Raw genomic sequence first — 18,738 nt, 5'->3', positions numbered from 1 at the left:
GAATGGGGGTTATTATTTTGGGGTCAGGGGGGCGAAGGTCCTGCGTCTTTGTAACTTTGAATGCCCCCAGTTTATCCCGAGTTTTCCCGCAGTTTTCCCCAGTTTTTCGCCCATTTCCCCCGCCCCCTTGAACCATCCACACAAAGCGCTTTAATGGCTTTGTTGCCGTGGGAGTCCTTTTGGCTGTGTGTTCGAGCCAAGGAATCGTTTCCAATGCCTTTAATGATAAGCTGGCAGTTTTCCCGGCCATCCCTTCGATTCCCCTTGCCCTTTCTAACGGCGAAAATTAACTTATCAAACATACATTACCGACCCAGAGTTAACATTTAACAGCATTAACGTTAACACACAACCGAGAACTCAAGTGGGGATTCCCCCATTTTCCTCGCCGATTTCTACACCTCTTTTCTTACATGTTTTACACAGTAAATATTGGTGAATTTGTATTTATTCATTAGATGTTTATTCAAATCTAAATAGATTAAGCTATAATTTTCTATCCAATACATAAATATTTAATCAACAAAATATGTTATCTTTTAGGTTATATGATAATAAAGATCCATATTCAATGATATTATTTAATCTTTAGCTGGCTAAGAAGTGTATTTTTATTATGTCAAATGAAGATGATATACTTTTTGATGCTTGACAATTAAAAGTTAATGTTTTGCAGTACTTAAGCCATTAAAAACAATTTAAAAGCCCTAGCTTGTAGTTATTTACTATTTATTTTTCCGTGTGTGCCTCCTTTTCAGCCAACAATCGACCTCAACCTTAACTAATGGCAGAAAACGTTCTCTGCGAATTCCCCAAACAATTGAAAGTTGCCGAGAAGCTGCGCCTGACAGGGTTGGAAAATGTGGAAAAACGGGTGCGGAAAAGCGTGGTAAAAGAAAAGCACACATTGCCTCTAGCTGTTGTTGGTCGCTGATTGAGTTGGAGTTCCAGCTCCTCTGGATAATGGATAATGGAGATCGCAAGTCTTAGAATAAAATTCAATTTAACTCTAACAAACAGCCAATATGAAATATATTTTTGCGTTAATAAATACATTATTTAAAAATAAAATAAAGATATTTTTAACTAGTTTGCATACGTATTACCTTTTAAAAAATACTATCATAAATTGTGTGTTTTAGCTGGACCTTCTACCGTAATATTTTTCCAAAATGAAAACGTATGGCTAGATGTCTCTAGACTTTCGTCTGTATTTTGCTCACCATCTGTCTGCCGTCGGAATTAAATGATTTAATGGCCAAGGCCCGAACAATAAGTCTAAGTGCGACCAATATTTCAGCAGCACATGGACGTGGAGTCCTCGACCCCCTTTCATTCCCCAAATCCCAGCCCTCGAGACCCCCTTCCCTTTGTCCAGAGAACCTATTGGAAAATTCATTAATAAGCGAACGGGAAATGGGAAAATTGCGCGAACGCAGCTAAACAACAGAAACGCAAGACGGCAGAAGTACACTGAAATCAATTGGCTTAATTGAAATTTCAAAAAAGGTCTAACTCTTAATTATAATCTAAAATATTATAAGGTTTTTTTAAATAAATATTTAAAATATATTAAAATGTTGACTACAAATATGTTAAAAAATAAATGTAAATACTTTTTAGAAGCTTTATATAATACTACAAAAATTATCTTGGATATTTAGGAAATTACCTAACATTTTTACCTTTTCAAAATATCTGATATACAAAGACTTTGAAACTATACAAATAAGACCATTGGGAAAACCTTTTTATAACTTTTGTATTTGTTTTTATTATAAAAATATTGTATATATTAATACGACTTAATATTATTGGGCTATTATAATGATATTAGGTTCAGTTGACTTTGTTCTATACTTCCTTGTCTGCCTGGCAAATGAAATAAGTTTTATATGTACAATAGAAATCATGCATTTCGCCGTTGGAAAGCCAAACGCAGTTCACATTTTCAGCGTAACCTCTGGGATATCCGATGTGCCATTTCAAAAATATGGCCGGCTTTCCGGAGGCCAATGACATAAAGTCCTCCTTTAAGCCCCGATTGTGAATGCCAAGCCAGTAATAGGAGTCTGCGCTGAGTTTTTCCTTAATGGCATTAAGTTCCACTTCGTCTTGGATGGATGCCAAATAACCGCCCATCTGGCGACAGGTCTCTCCAGCTGTAGCCCAATCCTGAATAATATCATTTTCTATATAAAAATATCTCGAGCCGATTTGCTCGAACTTCGGAGGGATATGTTGTGAATTGCCTTTCTGAGGCAGTTTGTTCTGAAGTTCTTTGAAACGGGTCTGAAGCGTCAGAAATTCACCATCCAGCTGGTTTTGTAAGACCTGCAATCTCGTCTCGAAGTCTTCTTTTGTTATTATCGTCTTCAGGGATTCCTGAAGAGCTGTGTTTTGATCTCTAATCCCATCCAACTTTTTCTGGATTTCAAAATCTTGGAAATCGGCCAACGATTGATGCACGACAATAAGGAGGCACAAATAAAAAGCTGCAGGCTGCCACATTTTTGAAAAATGAATAAACATTTAAAAAAATTAAACACGCTTTTATAATGGAACATAATCAGTTTTGTAATCGCATGTTTTTGTGGCTTTACCAAATGTTTCTTTGTTTAAAAATATGTCTTTGTTTTGTTTCTTTGTTTTGAAGATAGTATGAAAACACTCATATGTTTTGCTATATAAATTTAGACTTGTAGTTATTTGAATTTATAATATTCAGATATTAACAGATATGCCTAAATACTTTTCCATTCCTATTTTTTAAGCACAGCTTTATTTTATTTCATATACTAGTAAGAATAAAACTAAGTTTAGTCTCAAATCAAGACTACTTTAAAGGCAGTTTTATGTATAAAGATGATACTTATTTCTCGCAGTGCTCAGCGGCGGAAGCGGAGATGAGTTGAGGCTGCCAGATGGACAGAGAGACAGTTTGGTTTAATTGCACCCACATGGACTCCCTCACACACACACACGCGCGCTATCTCACACACACCATCCCATCCACACACACACACACACACATAGGCAGCTTCTGTTTTGTGTTTAGGCTGCATGAATAATTGGCAAACTGGCTTCGCAGGCCGCGAGGTGCATTTTACTGGGGGACTGGAGGGATGTGGGGAATTCGTGGGCCTCGGGGGCTGCAGGATCCCCCAGGATTGTCGAAAGCCGAAACGGCACTTAAATCATCAATGAATGAGCAAATGGACGAGTGAACGATTGGAACATGAATTGCAAAGCAGCGAAAGGCAATTGGCCAAATGAGCGAGCACGGGGCAAATTAACATGTGTAAAATTCAGGAAAAATATCTTCAACTCAAGGAAACGTAAGGAAAAACACATGAAATTCTACCTTATGTAATTCTAATGAATATTAAAATCAGCTGTCCACTTCGTAATCAATGTTTTTAAAATGAGTAACATTTTAAAACAAAGCAATATTTTGATAAACCACAAGAAATAAAAACACTATACAAAATACATTTATCTTTAATTTGCTTATCAACTTTAAGTTATTTCAACTTGCCAAATTGTAAATAATATAACATTATTAAATGGAAAAAAAAACTCAATAAATTGTAGGTATTTGATAAATATTTATTAAAAATTAAATGTGGAAAGAGTTCAAAGTTAAATGCTGCGAAAATAATTTTTTTTAAATGAGTAACATTTTATTCAACAAAGAAATATTTTGGCAAAAATATACAAAGAAACAATACAAAATGCTCTTATCTTTAATTTGCTAATCAACTCAAAGTTTTCTTGGTTTTCAGAAATTAAGAAATTAACTGCATGACTTTTACAACACTCGATTGAATAAAACATCTCAATGAATTGCAAGTAAATGGCATATAAATGTGATAAACTAGAGTTAAAATGTGGGAAGAGGGCCAAGTTGAATGCAGCAGCACACGCAGGTTTCGAATGCAGTGAATAAAGTCGAGGAACCCCTTGACCAACTGGCCAACTGGACCAATCCGATCACTGACTACTGACCGAGACACGGAGAATCCCCCACTGGCACCTCAAGTTGTTGCCACATTCTTTCGAATTTGTTGCAAGTTCTTTGTGCCCAGGGCGGAGGGCAAAGGTCACGCGACCGCAGAAGTATCACAATCCCCCGAAAGCTGACCACAGCCACGGGTCTTGGCTCGGTCTGGTTCTGCGTCTGAGTCCGGGGACTTGGCCCCTTCCCGAGGCCAAGGAATCCACAACTGACTACGTGCCCAGATAATGCACTCGAAGAAATTACGCAAAACTATTCGAAAAAATCACCAAAAAATCGAAAGCTTTGTTGAAATTATATCATCAGTAAGATCAGTCCCAAAACTGGAACACTTTATAATTTTCTTCATTCTTTTAAGCAGTCAATCATTTACTAACTTCTTTAATTATCAAATCCCTAACTATAAAAATATATAAGTTTAGTAATTTTATTATTTATTATCAAAGTAAAATATACAAATATTTACATACATACATACCACATACTAGACATAGTTCTTATTATTATATAAAATTTAATAAATAGTATCACTTGAAAATTCTCTGAATGTGCCTTTGCCGCTCGACTGCAGATACTCCTCTGTATATTTTATTTGGTTTTATTGATTTTATAAAAAGGTTATATCTATGACTTCCACGGGGAACGCTGGTTGATCGGGCGGTATATATATATATATATATATATATATAAATAGAGGAGGGGTGAATAGGGAGCAGCCAAGTTGAGGCATTTTGGCTTTTAATTTCAATTTGACAAGCAAAACAGTTGGCACTTTTTCCCTCTCTCTCTTTGAATACGTGCAAATCGTTTCGGGAGTCTGGGGAGTTTTCCATTTTCCGCTTTCCCCGCTTATCTCCACTCTTCGCCCATCCTCGATATATTCCCGTCCGCATTAGAGTCGCAATTGAAGAACTCGACGTTTTACAATAACTCACGGCATTTGATGACGTCTTCTGGTATTCCCCATCTTTCCTTATCACTGTAAGGTGCGGTTCGGGAAAATTAGGTTTAATATACAAACAAAAGATAGCCTTTGAGTAAAATATTCAATAAATAAACAAGAACAATATATATATAGTTATGCTATAGGTCCTTGGGATTTATTGCCACAGAAAACTTTTAAAGTCTTTTAAATTGATTTTCAAACCCTAATGATTTCTAATAGTTTGTCATATTCCCATATCCCCATCGTCCGAAGTGGGTTTTTTAGCTCACTTAAGTGGTATTTCCCATTTAAATATTTTCTATATTAGCCGGAAAAATTATGAATCGACTGAAACGCACTGTCTGAGTTTTCTTTGGCCCCATGTACGTGCGTTTAAATCTTCGATAACTTTTCCGTCGGTACGTGACTAAAATGCAATGCGACCTATAGAGACTACCAAATGTCCAAATGGCTCGGATATATGTGCACATCTCCGGGATTTTTGTGTGTGTGGGATATGATTTTGGGATTTTACCAAAAATGAACAAGTCGGAATGGAAAGCGATGGGGGCTTTCTTGTGAGAAAAATGAAATGGAATGGAAAATGGAGAAGGAGCTGGGTAAACCGGAGTCGAATGTCTGCCCCGAGGCTTTTGTTCCTGCATCTCGATATGTATTCAACATTAGATCTCGGTTTAAAGTTCCCCTTAGAATTAAGTGCAAAAGGCCTACGGAATCATCAAACATTGATTTTTAGATGGTACATACTTGCCCCAGTCGCCCAATAAAAGCGATTGATAAACGAGCACCGGTGAAAGGTGATTAAGTGGATGTGAAATGGCTCGAATGGGAGACGATTGGCTCTTTGGGGGGCCAAGTGCTCATAAAATAAACCATTTGGGGTTTTGTACTTCAAGTCTATTATATTGAAAATGTTTTCAAAATATTAACACAAATTAAACTAGAGATAGGTGCATTTAATACTGTCTTACTCCTGATTTTATCCCTATTAAAATTACCTAAGCACCTCATTTATTCTGTTTATCTATCTAGTTAACTATTTCAAAGTAATTTGTGATTTATTCATATATCTACGCACTGCCTAATAAATTATATAAAACATTGCAACACACATTGTATGCATTACACAAACAAACATTAATTTAAATCGAACTTGTGCTTTGCATCCTTTATCTAATCAATCAACGTTATTAAATTATTATTTGGCCATTCCTTATTGAAACATGCACTTTAAATTCAATTTGGCAAGCTAGTGATAAATATGTATTACTGGAGAAATGCCACAGATTATCAATAGACATAGATCGATTTTTGGCACACATGGCAGGCACTTAAATCCTTTTGAATTGTGGCAAGGACATATGTTTGCAGCTAAAAAGGCGCAAAACTTCCGTTTTGAAATCGAACATTTTTCGGAGAAACTTTCCAACTTCCCAACTTGTTTCCGGATCCATAGACTGTCCCCTTTAGCCTTCTAAAAATTTTCTGAACACAGCTGGCCATTAAATGCCTTCTCTTTCTCTACACTGCAAATAAGGTTTATAGCTTCACTTTCGATTTGGAACCAGTGGCTTATTATAAAGACAGAATACAATTTATATATTTATTTTTAATCCATAAAACTATGAACATAATAAAGAATGTCAGGAAAAAAGGAATGCCTTCTTTCGGATTGAGTTCTTCAACTTCGGGCCCTAAATTATATTATTGCATAATTTAAGACACCTTTGTAAAACAACTCAACCGTGAAATATTATGTTAATTTTTTCATATTTCTTGAACCCTTTCGGGGATTATAGAGACTTAAGTATACAATTTATATTTGGTTAAATGTGTATACAAGTAAGCAGGAAAGAAAGAAATGCCATCTTTAGGAACTGATTCGCCAACTTCAATTAAATTGTTGCATAATTTAAGACACATTTATAAAATAATTCAGCCGTGATTTATTATGTAGATTTTTTCAATATATCTTTTTTACTTATTAGAACCATTTGCAGACTATAGACTCTTAATCCATACAACTTTAAATCTAGTAAAGGTGCCCAAAAGTAGGCAAGGAAAATTGGAATGTCATCTTTCGTAATGAATCCGTTGGCTTCAGGTCCTATTTTACATTGATAGATACTTTTAGCCACCTTTATAAAAGAATCCAACCGTGAAATATTATGTTGGATTTCCTTCCAGTGCATCCTTGCTGGACAAGGAGGAAAACTATTGAAGATGGCCTGCAGCAGATGTGGGTGTTGACATCTATGTCCTTCTATCTCTGTGTGTGTGTGGTGGGGGAGGGGGTTTCGGGTGTTTGTGTATGTGTATTGGTGTTGCCTGTGGGAAAATGTGCAAGGAAAATGCAATGACAAATAGGCGACAAAACGAAATGAGAAATATCCAAGGAGGAGCAAAGCGAGATGAAGAAATGCTCGAAGAAGGCAATGGTTCCAGCTGAGATTAGAAAAGCATTTGTTCCAATCAAAAAGCCAACAAAAGGGAAACAACACACCAGATAGAGATAGAGAGAGAGAGGGGGCTACGCGGTGCGAAAGAGACGGGTGACAAGGCCACCAAGGCGGCGTGTCCTTTGGCCCGGCCAAACAAAATGAAGGAACAAAGGACAAATGTGTGAAGATAAACTGCCGAGGCACGTGAATGTGGTTGACTTGCTGATGGAGAATCCAAAGGAATCGGAGGTATGGGGGGGGGGGGGGTTTGCTTGGAAAATGAGTGAAAAATGGGTGGAAAACGAATGAAAAACGGGTGGAGGACGGGACGTTAAGGCGTCAAGGCAAGGCCAAGTTTCAATTAGTGTTGCAAAACTTAATTAAGCCATAATGGCCGCAGCTATTCCGCACTTTTGTCAAGCCATTGCATAAATAACAAGGACATTTAAAAAGAAAAACTAACCTAAGACAATGGGTCAGGAAAAACAATTACAGACGCTTTGAATAGCTTCATATGGGATTTAAAAAAGCCGCAGCTCAAATTCAAAAAAGATTGCAAAACTGTTATGATCTACTAATATTAACATTCCATGAATTATAAAAAATTCATATTAAAAAGTAATTTATAATTTTAGAAATGATCGCCTATCTCAGATATATACTTATATGGCCCTTTTCTGCCCTTTAATAGTTTCTTACAATAAAGCACACCTTACAGAAGGTTTCAATCATCCTATTTAACCATTAGATAAAGGCGTCTCTTAACAAGATTCTATTTAAAAGAGGATTGACCAAGTTATGACTGGAACTTGGGTGCCTTTCACACGGCATTACCCCATCAATCCAGGCAATAGATGAATGGCCAGCTGACTGACTGGATGAGCAAGTGAATGGTGGCTGGGTGACCGAATGGATGGCTGAGTGAATGGCGGTGGACAACCCATGGTCTCAACTGTAACTGCATCTGCATCTTGGTGTTGGCGCTGGCGTCTCCTATTGTTAAATGCATGAAAAATTGCTGACACGGCGGCGTAATCCTTCAAGGTGCCGTAACTCATACGCCGCGTTGCCCGGCGATTTATGGCCAACGACTGCAAATGAACAATGCCAGTAGACCAGTCCATCTCCGCGCTTACTGTCTCCCTGACAATCACCAAAATGCACTTTAATAATAACGAGTAGCCTTAGGAAAGATCAAACTCAGCAGATCCTTAAATAAAAGATCTGAAACTCCGTCAGTTAACTAAAACATGTACCAACATTATTGAGAAACTAGGGGTTTTGCTTTACTACATTTGATTTTATTATAATTATCCTGTCTAGGTATAACTATAAAACCTTACTTATGTAGAACTACAAGTTTAAGGGAATATGCTTAGTAACTTTTATGATTTTTTATGATTTAGTTGAATTATTATTTATTTAAATTAGATTATTTGCCTGGCAAATAAAATTAGTCACACTTTGGCAATCGTAATCGTACATGTATCCGTCATTTAGGTAAACACAAAGCTGTTTATTTAATTCGTTGTCATATTTCTTGGGATACAATTTTAAAAATGTTGAAGGCATTTCGAAGGATATAATTTCGCCCTCGCCTTTAGCTTTATTATTCAGGCCAAGCAAATAAAACCGATCTTTCTTGAGTTTTCCTATAATGGCATTAAATTCCCCTTCATTTTTGATTAGGGCAAGATATCCACCCATATTTCGACAGGTGACAGCAGCCGTAGTCCAATTTTGCATAATATTATATTCGATGTAAAAATATCCAGAGCCAATTAGTTGAAACTGCGAGTAAAGGATTTTTAAATTGGTTTTGACCAGGCTTTCCTTAAGATCTGCCGTTTTATTCAGAAGGGTTTCATTTAAAGATTGAGCATTTTTAATAATTATGACCACTCAAGAGAAGCGTTTATTATACACTGAAGTGATTTATTTGTTAAAGAAGCCATAACCAAACTGATAAATTTATTTATTTATCGGTTATATTTTTGTGGTTTCTTAAATATATTTTTGTTGGCGAAAACTGTGATAAACATTTTAGTTTTGATTGCAAAAGCAAACATTAATGTGTCATGCAATGGTTATTCGTTTTTCAAATTTAAGGTACTGCTGATTTGTCATTAAAATTTGATATTTGAGTTTTAAATTACCTAATGTTCATATTTTCACAAAGTCATTCAGGTAAAGTGAGTTTTTTTTAATAAGCACTTTGTTTCTCTTTTGACAAATTGCATTGGTGGCTATGTATTCAATTACACAGGCAGCGGTTAATGGACAGGTAAAGGAGAAAGGGGGCGTGGCAGGATGGAGAGATGGCCGCTCCATCAGCTGTGGCATCCACTTCGGTTTCCATGGCCTTTAATTAACCAAGCGGCCAACGAATTAATTAGCTGTAATGAGAGTCTTACACTGCACCAAAAGGTGAACGAAAGTGTATTAAAGCTAAAGCACTGCACAAAAATAGATCTACCAAAATATTGAATTCTTTTTATTACTTATAATGGTGCTTAAAGACGTTTAACCAAATTTTATACTTACATTAAAGTCCAACTATATGCACAATAGGTGGAAAAATAAAAATACTTACTTTTAGGTATGCTGAAATTTGTGTTTAAATTGAATGAACAATTTATCTGATTGTAGTAACTTGACACAATTTTTAATTAACCCTTACAGCCTAATATTATTTTCAAAAATGTATTGTTCCGCATTAAATGCCTCTGGCATTATAAAGTATGATTGTGACTAAAACAGATTAATTTGTAAATCGCGATTTGTAGACCCATTTCCAGTGTTCACCAAACAAGACCTCCTGGCATCGGACACACCCGTTCTTGTGGTTCAAATCAATTTGCTTGGCCTAACACGCTGTGAACTATGGCGATTTGTGTTTAATTAGCAAAATCCCCTGCTGGAGGGGAATTATAGAATCCGGGAATCGGTTAACAGGGTGAAACGGGGGAGAACAGGGGTACCCACGGACCTCGATGGACACAAGTCGCCTCAGGTGGGACAAGAGCCATTTGCATTTAATGCGCCACATTTGTTCGTGCCTGTTCGCGTGGCCAACTCAATGGAAAGATATATGCGAATAATGCGAAGGACTCATCCTGGGGATCAGGGATAATGGTTTCTCCTGCCCAAAGCCCAGGGACTATGAAGTTGAAGTTTACCCTTACCAGCTAGTCCCTATATCCCTTTAAATAAAAAAGTTTGGCATAATATTTATAGAAAAAACTTGATTTTAAACATAAAAAACAGGTCAGAGATTAAATATTTTATAACTACAATTATTAAAAATAAATAATTAGTGTGGGTGAGAGTGTGTTTCAGCGAATATATTTAAGATACATCCAGTTATGTAGGCAAACATAGTTTTTTTCTATTCTTAGCCATAACCAAAAACCTGTAGGTGTTGAAAAATAAGTTTGTATGGAACTTTACTCCGCAGCACCCAAATATCATAGAAAACTAGAAATGGTTAGTGAAAATTTCTCAAAGTTCAATTTTGTCTTCCTGTGTAATTTAATCTAAAGTTACATTTTCCTATTTATACCATACAGGTCTGTATATAATCCCCTTATCAGCTTGACTTAATTGTCCGTAGTTTTCTGTCATTATTCTGTTAACTATATCCAAACCAAAATCGTTAGAGAACAATAGCCGTAAATCGGTTGACTTCTTATAACCTGCGTGCTGCTAAATCGTTCTTGAAAAGGGAATGGAATGTGGGGGGAAAATCAAGGGGTTCAACGGGCGGAAATGACTTAATAACCAATAAACTTTTGTTTTATTTATTCGCAAATAAAGCGTTAAATCAGCATAATAATTATTAGGGTGGGTGCGGTGGCGAAACTCGGTTGTGGGGATTACCGTTTCGAGGACTACTTTGCGGTAATTGAAGTTTTTGAATAGTAAATAAGAGCCTTGTTTAGCAAATGCCACGCCCCCATCCGCTGAACATTCACCACCTCCCCCCCAATTGCTCATTGTTTTTTTTTGCCCACGGCTCGGTAATATATCAGAGGTCAGACTTGGCTCGCTTTTCCAAGAATTTCCCCGCTTTTCCCCAAAACGATACCAGCAAATAAAATAAGTAAAAATTAAGTGCTTAAGAATGGTTGTACTCGACGAAGGAACTACTGTGGAAAAATAAATATTTGTTGTGATTTATTTCGTGGTGCATACCCATATGCTTTTAACATGATACATATGCTACAAATTAATAATTTTAAACTTTTAAAATGTTTTTAAAGCTCTAAAGATTTTTTAAAAAAAATTTATAATCAATCATGATTATATTATATCAGCAACACAATAAAATAACAAAAACAATGCAATCTCTTGAAATAACCTTTGGCAAATAAAATAATTAAAATCTTAAATCTTTAATATGGTCAAAATATTTCTTTGAATATTCATATAATTAAATAATAACATTTGCTGGGTACATTTGAAATTGAATCTTGGTTTTTTTTTTGGAACAGGTAGCGGGCATAATAAAAATATTTGCAGAAATGTTGAGACCGAAAGGTGGAGCTGCGCTGATTGTGTGCGGCTCACGTAGTCGAACCGCAATAAATATTGATGAGCACACAAACACAACATTAAAACATTGTGCGTAAAAGGGACGAGGTCCTGCCGGACCTAGGACCTTTTACCACCCACACGTATCCCCTGGCTTCCCCTAATTTGTCTGGCACCCGCAGCAACAGTTAAAGGCAGTAAAATTTAATAACAATAATAATGCTAGTCCAGGAAATTCGAGGACTTCGCTTTATTTTTATGCCAATTGCCGTTGGGGAGTGGGCACTTTCGGCCCCAGAAAGGTTAGATGCTAAGGTGAAAGCTTTACGGAAATGGCCCGGGAAATATATATTAAATATTTACAGCCACAAAGAGGGGAATATGTCTTAAATTACACTCCAGCCAAATTATAGAAGAATGGGTGGTTTCAAGAGTTCGCGAGTGTGTGTTTTCTTTAAAGGTTTGTGGTCATATATCTAATAATCGGTCTTAACTCGCAATCACTTAAAAGAACTTGCTTTTTTTGACTAATTCCCATTTTTCGTAGAAGTTTACGTCACATTTTTTTTGCGAAAATTGACAAAAATGGCAACGAATGGGAAACTAAGCTACTAGCTCGATGAGGTCCCTGATTCGGACCATTTAATGCATTATGCAGGATTTTAGTCAAAAATGCTATTATTCTTTGTTATTTTTCAATACTATGCAATGCTTACTATTCTATTTGAAAACCAAACCAATATAAAAACTCATGTTCGGGAAAAATAACCTGGGTATTCCCCAAACGGCTGAAATGCTAGGTTTTAAATTCAGCAGAAGATTTCAGCAATTGAGAAAACGACCCTAAATGGCTCCTGTTAGATTTTAAAGTAAATGCCTAAAGCTATTAATAAGGAAATAAGAACTAAAATATACTTTCTAAATTGGTTTTAAAATAAATAATGCTTACTGACTATATCAAAATGTTACAGAGTTGCCATTGCTTTTAAGGAAATAGGGTGACAACTCTGGTTTTCAGCAGATGTTATCGAACGACAATTGCTAACGCAGCAAGCCGAGAGTTCTTGAAAAATGTTATGTCTGACAATTCAGTTCGACATTTCTCATTAATCAACCTGATCTGAAGCTGTTAAGACCTCAATTAATAATTTTCTTCACACGATGCCACGTCGGTCGAAAGTCGAATTTCGTACTCCCAAGAAGAAGAGCCATAAGAAGCGCAGAAGGAATTCCAAGTGTTTTGACAGGTAGGAACGGAACAGATAATTTAATTTCTAGCTAAACACATGGGCTTTCTTACACTTATTTCATATATTTAGTGCCCCAGTGCCTGTAGAACGTCCAGAAATAAATGAACCCGTGCAAAAAGACTCCCCCTCTGAACTTCTTTCGTCCTGGTAAGCCCTCTTTACTGAATTAGGTAAGTCATTGTATTGCTAAAACCCATTGTAGTGCCCCGATTTCAGAACCATGGCCAGACCAGTTTTGTCTTGAGGGTGTCGTATTATATTTTGGTATCCAGGGGAACACCGAACCCGTCCACATGAAATCCGACGCGGAGCTCATGCCTCCACCAAAATCATGGATTGTACTGAAGGCCCGACCGAAAGTTAATGCTGTGGAGTCGCATGAAATGATCGCGAAAAATGAAGACGATGAATCCAAAGATGACGAATCCAAAGACGACGAATCCAAAGACGACGAATCCGAAGACTACAAAGAGATAATTCGTGAAATGCAACTAAAGGATCCTACGCCAGTTCGATTAGGATCCGTTCCTCCAAGGCCCCAGGATGAGGCCGCGACTGAGGGGTGGCTTCAGGACTGTAATAAGACCATTTCCGAGCAACTGCTACTTCTAGTAATTAAGGAGAGTGCCAAGCCATCTTCCGCAGACCCAGAGTCTGTTTACCAGATGATCCAGATGAACCAGATGAACCAGATGAAGCCCCGTAGCTCGAAAAAGTCTGGGATCGTAGTGGGTGCCGCCAAGAACGTGTGGCATGTTAGCTACCTACTTCGCAACGCGGACTTTGAGAGGAGTTTGGAACTCTACACCTGGAAGTACGGGGATCCCGAAGCCAATCGACTATTGGCCAAGTGGAAAGAGGTTTACGGCTCCGAGACGGCAAAGAAGTTGGACAGAACGTTGGTGCTTGCGCCCTTGCCAGTTCGTCAGGAGCAGAGCCTCCAGAAGTCAGGGATCCTAGGACGTCCCGCTGAACGCCAAAGCGAGACCGTGCGCTTGCGCCTGGAAATGAAGGTCTGCAAACTGTTTTGTACCCTGCAGATGCACAGACATGTGGATCTTGAGACAGCCGTAAAGAGCCTCGACAACGCCATCTACAGAAGCGACGTGGGTGTGATAGAAGTCAGATTCGAAGTCGGAAGTCAGGTAGGCTGGATTTGGGATAATGGCACAGTCATGATAATAGACGGGCTAAGTAAGGACGATTTAGCCGATGCCCTACAAGAAATAGTAGCCAAGACCATGGGCAAGGAGAATTTCCAGCTCGATCCGGGTCACAGGCTGCTACACCTGCGTCTCAACTCTGGCGCCTTCTTCCCCTGGAGCGTCGACTTGCAGGAGTTTGCTAAGGCCCACTCTCTTTCTTCGGATCTATGCCTTCATGAGACGAACTTTGCCCACTATGTGAACAAGAATATGCCCGGAGTGGCAGCCAGACTCCAAGAGTCTGGTTTAATTAAGGTATATGCCATGTCCCCGGGTGAGGGGGATGAAATGGTGAGGCAAATGTACCTGATTTCGGCCCAATATCGAAAATGTTAAATAAAGAATTTATTTTCATAATTCTCATGAACAAAATATTAATGAATATGAATATTTTTTGGAGTTCCGAATTTAAGCAAAAATCAAAGTTTAGCCAAATCAAGGCATACAGAAAACAGACGGACTGTTTTGAGCTCATTGCTATCTATTTTGCTATTTTAAAAAGGGGTCACATTACGTTTTTTAGCGAGAGTTGGGGAAAATTAAACATTTTCAATGCGAATGGATTTGAAATTAAACAACGAGATTATTGTGGTATGACAATCCTCGTTCTGACTTTTATTTTCTTTAAAGCAGCCAAGAAACTCATTTTTTATTGCGAAAAAATGGGATTCAGATTTAGTCAAAAATACGAGATTTAGAATTTAGTCAAAAATTACATTTTTCTTTCCCGTTTTTCGATCGTAATTTAGCCAAATCAAGGCGTACAGCTAAAACTTTAAGAAAAATTAATTTTTTGACCAATTTTCGCGTTTTTTGTAAGGGGTTACATCACTTTTTTTTTCCGAAAATTGGCAAAATGGAAATTTTTCAGGTTTGAATGCCTATCGATTGGAAATTAAACAACGAGCTCAACGAGGTATAGCATTCCTCGTTCTGAGGGTTATTTTCTTCATAGCAGCCAAAAAACTGATTTTTTATGGGGAAAAAATGGGAATCAGATTTTGTCAAAAATACAGAGACTCAGATTTTAGTCAAAACCAATGAAGAACCTTCTAACAATGATTTGAATTATACCAGCCAAAACAAAGATTTTTTTAGAAATACTCAAATTCTTAGCAGTTTTTAGCTGCGCTTCAATCGCAATTTGTTAAACCAACCCGATCTCCAATTTAAATTAGTACACACCAAATTTCTTATCTTCACTTTAATTACTTTATGATCCACCCTCTTCTTCGTAGAGTAATTGAAATACCCCCGCTCAGGTGGGTGGGCGTGTATGTGGGTGTTTTTCTGTCTGTGTTTCTTACTTAGGGGTTCACGTTTCTTTTATAGGCCTAACTCAATCTACGAGGACATAAGGTCCTCCACAGAATTCACCCACCCCACAGAATGTTTAAAAATCAAGATTTTACTTAACTTGGCAGGATATTCGTGAGTTTCCCTCCACAGAAACAGTGGCAAGTGATAGAAGAGACGACCACAATTAATTTGCGGCCCGGCTGCAATTGATAATTATCGAAATAATTGATGTAATTGCCGGCGTTTGACCAAAGCGAATACCACAATCAATGTCGCCCCAACCGCACGTTGTGTGGCAACAGGGGTCGTCTTATTAAGTGCACTGAAACAAATATTAGATGATATGGCTGTCACTATTTCACTGAAATCACTAACAAAGGTTCCTAAAAATATACTGAAATATATATTCAATCCAAAATTTTTGTTTCTTTAATATTCTGTAAATAGTGATTTTATAATACATATCAATTTACTGTGAAACAAATATTGGATGATAAGCAACAAAAGGATCTGTTTCACTTTAAAAACGCAAGGCATCATATCATTTGGGTTCTAAAATTACAAGCAAAGGTGTCTAAAAGTATGCAACAATATATTTTTATTACATTTAAGTCTTCGTGTACTGGACTAAATATGAGATAATAAACATTTTTACTAATTTACGAAAATCGCTAATAAGGGGTCCTTAAAGTATAGTGAAATATATTTCAATCCAACATTTTTTTTCTTTAATATTCTGTTATTAGTGATTTTATAATACATATCATTTTAGAGTAAAAAAAATATTAGATGATAAACAACAAAGGGATATATTTCACTATAAAAACGCAAACCACCAATTCGTTTGGGTTCTAAAACTACAAGCAAATGTGTCCAAAAGTATGCTAAAATATATTTGTAATGCAACAGTCCCATATATTCCATTTAAGATATTAAGTTTTTCTTCAAAATCGTTTATCTGAATTATTTTTTAATTACTAACATATATCATTTTACTGGAAATGGTGGATTGGCAACAAGGGCTTGTAAAGGGGTATATAGGGCGATTTTGCCTTTTCAGCAGTTGCCCTACTGACTTAAGCGGTAATCATCAATGGGCTGTGTTCTCTGAGCTCTAGAATAGGATCTCCAATATACGGGGAGTTAAATGTCTGTGGCTCCCTTGTAACACACTAAACAAGCAACTTGTGGTCGCTTGACACTTGTCTCTTATGTCTTAAATGGAACGTGAAGGCTAACCGCTGCAAATACAATTGGTAAATCATTCTTATTGCCAACAAACAACAAATTTTAATGTTCGTTGAGCTTTCCAAAATATTTATACCAACTTATATACTTTTAGATATATAAGAATATATGCAGTGAATAAAGTGTAATTATCTTTTTGAAAGAATTCATACTATTTCTGAATTTAGACACCTGATTTCAAAACCCATGTGATTTGTTAGGTATCCCCAATAGTATTTCTTTTAACATTCCAACATATTTTGTACAAAGGTTATGGCTCTTGCGATGAAAACATCCCAACATTTTGTATGTGTCAAATGGCATTTCGAACCTCAGTTGTGAAAATCTGCGATAAATCCGTCGGATGCTCTTCAATTTTTAAGCTGCCCAGCGAAATCCTTCGCCATTGCCCCATTCAGCCCACTTGCTTAAATGCATTTTCTAGCATTTTCCTCTCCATATGCGAGTGATTTTCCCCGGCGAGCGAAGCAAAATAAAAGAGATTTCAGTTAACAAGTTTTAGTCTCTTCATATGCTTTGACAAATCCTTTGGCTGCGGCAAGGACAAAGAATGAAATTTGTCTTCGGACAGGACAATTGCTGGCCCAGCTAGCCGGGCGAAATAAGGAAAAATCAAGGGAAGGTGCTGGAAAAGGCATTGAGTGGAAAGACGTGTTGGCCAAAAGGTCCTTTTCGAGGGAGGACCTCCTCTGGGGGGGGAGGGGGCTGTGTGGGTTAAGTGTGGCAGCATCAGGACAACATGTTGTTGCGGCACTAAATCCAGGGCTCTGATTACAAAGTAAGTCGTTTACTTTGCTGTATCCTCGGTTGGAGTTTTGCTTTATACAATCAGCTTGCTCCGAGAACGCCATGAACATAGTTTTATAAAGGAATAAATAAACCCTAATGGGATAAGAAACTGCATGTTAAAAATAAGGAGAGTAAACACACATATGGTTTTGCTACTTGGATATAGCAAAAACCATGTTTTAGAGAATAATCTTTTTAATTTTATGAACTTGTTATTAAGAGCAAATTATCTGTTAACTATTTGTATATGCATGTACAAGTTTGATACATTTTTTTCCAATAATTTTCCTGGCTAAATTCTGAGTGCTTGGATTAAGTGCACCCTTAGGTTATTTTTTTGGTACCCCTGCAGCTCTCTCGATTTTTCCCAGGACTACGGGTATCCATCGGCTTGGCAAACGTGTCACTTCCTGTGGCCGTTCATCACCGTCCCGCATTTTCCTATCGGCGAAGAGTGCTTTGTTGTTCTTTTGTGACTTTATTATAAACAAATAGGAGTAAAAATTTCCTTGGCTCTCAGCGAGCTTCTATCGTCTGCTGACAATGACAAGGCAGAACACAGGATGCACACACAAAAATAGGGCACTGGCACAAATGTATTGGTATTTGCCCTATAAAATTTTTGTTTTACACAGTCTATCAAAACAATTTTAATCGACTCAAGGTAAGACGCACAAATCAACTCTTGAAAATTTTAAAAAAGATTAATCTATAAATTACTATAAAGGAGTATGCCACATTTTCTGGACGATCAGGATACAAGGAGTACGGTTTGACTTTAAAATCTGAAATAATAAACCGAAATCAGAACATTCTTTGTGAAAAGCTTACAATCTGTATATCTATCTATGTTCTATCTTTAACTACATTTAGTTTTATTGAAGTGTTTAATGTTTAAAATGATATAATATTTTTTGTGATGCTTCGATTTATGTATATTTTCACTTATATGAATTAAAATGTTAAATTATTTTTGGTATTAAAAACGCGTAGTGCTTAGATTTTTTTC

At 36.9% G+C, this 18,738-nt stretch overlaps 2 protein-coding genes across 2 annotated transcripts; one reads left to right on the top strand and one right to left on the bottom strand.

The window, feature by feature from the left end:
• Window positions 1-913: 913 nt before the first annotated feature.
• On the bottom strand, window positions 914-2,511 carry LOC119555849. The gene is made up of 2 exons (XM_037867480.1): window positions 1,962-2,511; window positions 914-954 (listed from the first exon to the last, which is right to left on the bottom strand). The coding sequence occupies exons 1-2, from the start codon at window positions 2,509-2,511 to the stop codon at window positions 914-916; spliced, it is 591 nt and encodes a 196-aa protein (XP_037723408.1).
• Window positions 2,512-13,065: 10,554 nt separating this feature from the next.
• LOC119555848 lies at window positions 13,066-14,729 on the top strand. Its single transcript, XM_037867479.1, has 3 exons — window positions 13,066-13,185; window positions 13,258-13,335; window positions 13,391-14,729. The coding sequence occupies exons 1-3, from the start codon at window positions 13,100-13,102 to the stop codon at window positions 14,727-14,729; spliced, it is 1,503 nt and encodes a 500-aa protein (XP_037723407.1). The 5' UTR covers window positions 13,066-13,099.
• The last annotated feature ends 4,009 nt before the right edge of the window (window positions 14,730-18,738 follow it).

This window comes from Drosophila subpulchrella, chromosome X (genome assembly GCF_014743375.2).
Source record: "Drosophila subpulchrella strain 33 F10 #4 breed RU33 chromosome X, RU_Dsub_v1.1 Primary Assembly, whole genome shotgun sequence".
NCBI classification, from domain to species: Eukaryota; Metazoa; Arthropoda; class Insecta; order Diptera; family Drosophilidae; genus Drosophila; species Drosophila subpulchrella.
The sequence above is the reverse complement of the archived record's forward strand: the minus strand, read 5'-3'. Positions and strand labels throughout refer to the sequence as shown.

Bases quoted from the DNA above. Each gene is read 5' to 3' on its own strand.
- LOC119555849 (XM_037867480.1), bottom strand. From the start codon at position 2,511: ATGTGGCAGCCTGCAGCTTTTTATTTGTGCCTCCTTATTGTCGTGCAT. The intron at 955-1,961 runs GTTACGCTGAAA...CATTATCCAGAG, and splicing joins GCACATCGGATATCCCAGAG to GAGCTGGAACTCCAACTCAA.
- LOC119555848 (XM_037867479.1), top strand. From the start codon at position 13,100: ATGCCACGTCGGTCGAAAGTCGAATTTCGTACTCCCAAGAAGAAGAGC. The intron at 13,186-13,257 runs GTAGGAACGGAA...TCATATATTTAG, and splicing joins AATTCCAAGTGTTTTGACAG to TGCCCCAGTGCCTGTAGAAC. The intron at 13,336-13,390 runs GTAAGCCCTCTT...AACCCATTGTAG, and splicing joins TCTGAACTTCTTTCGTCCTG to TGCCCCGATTTCAGAACCAT.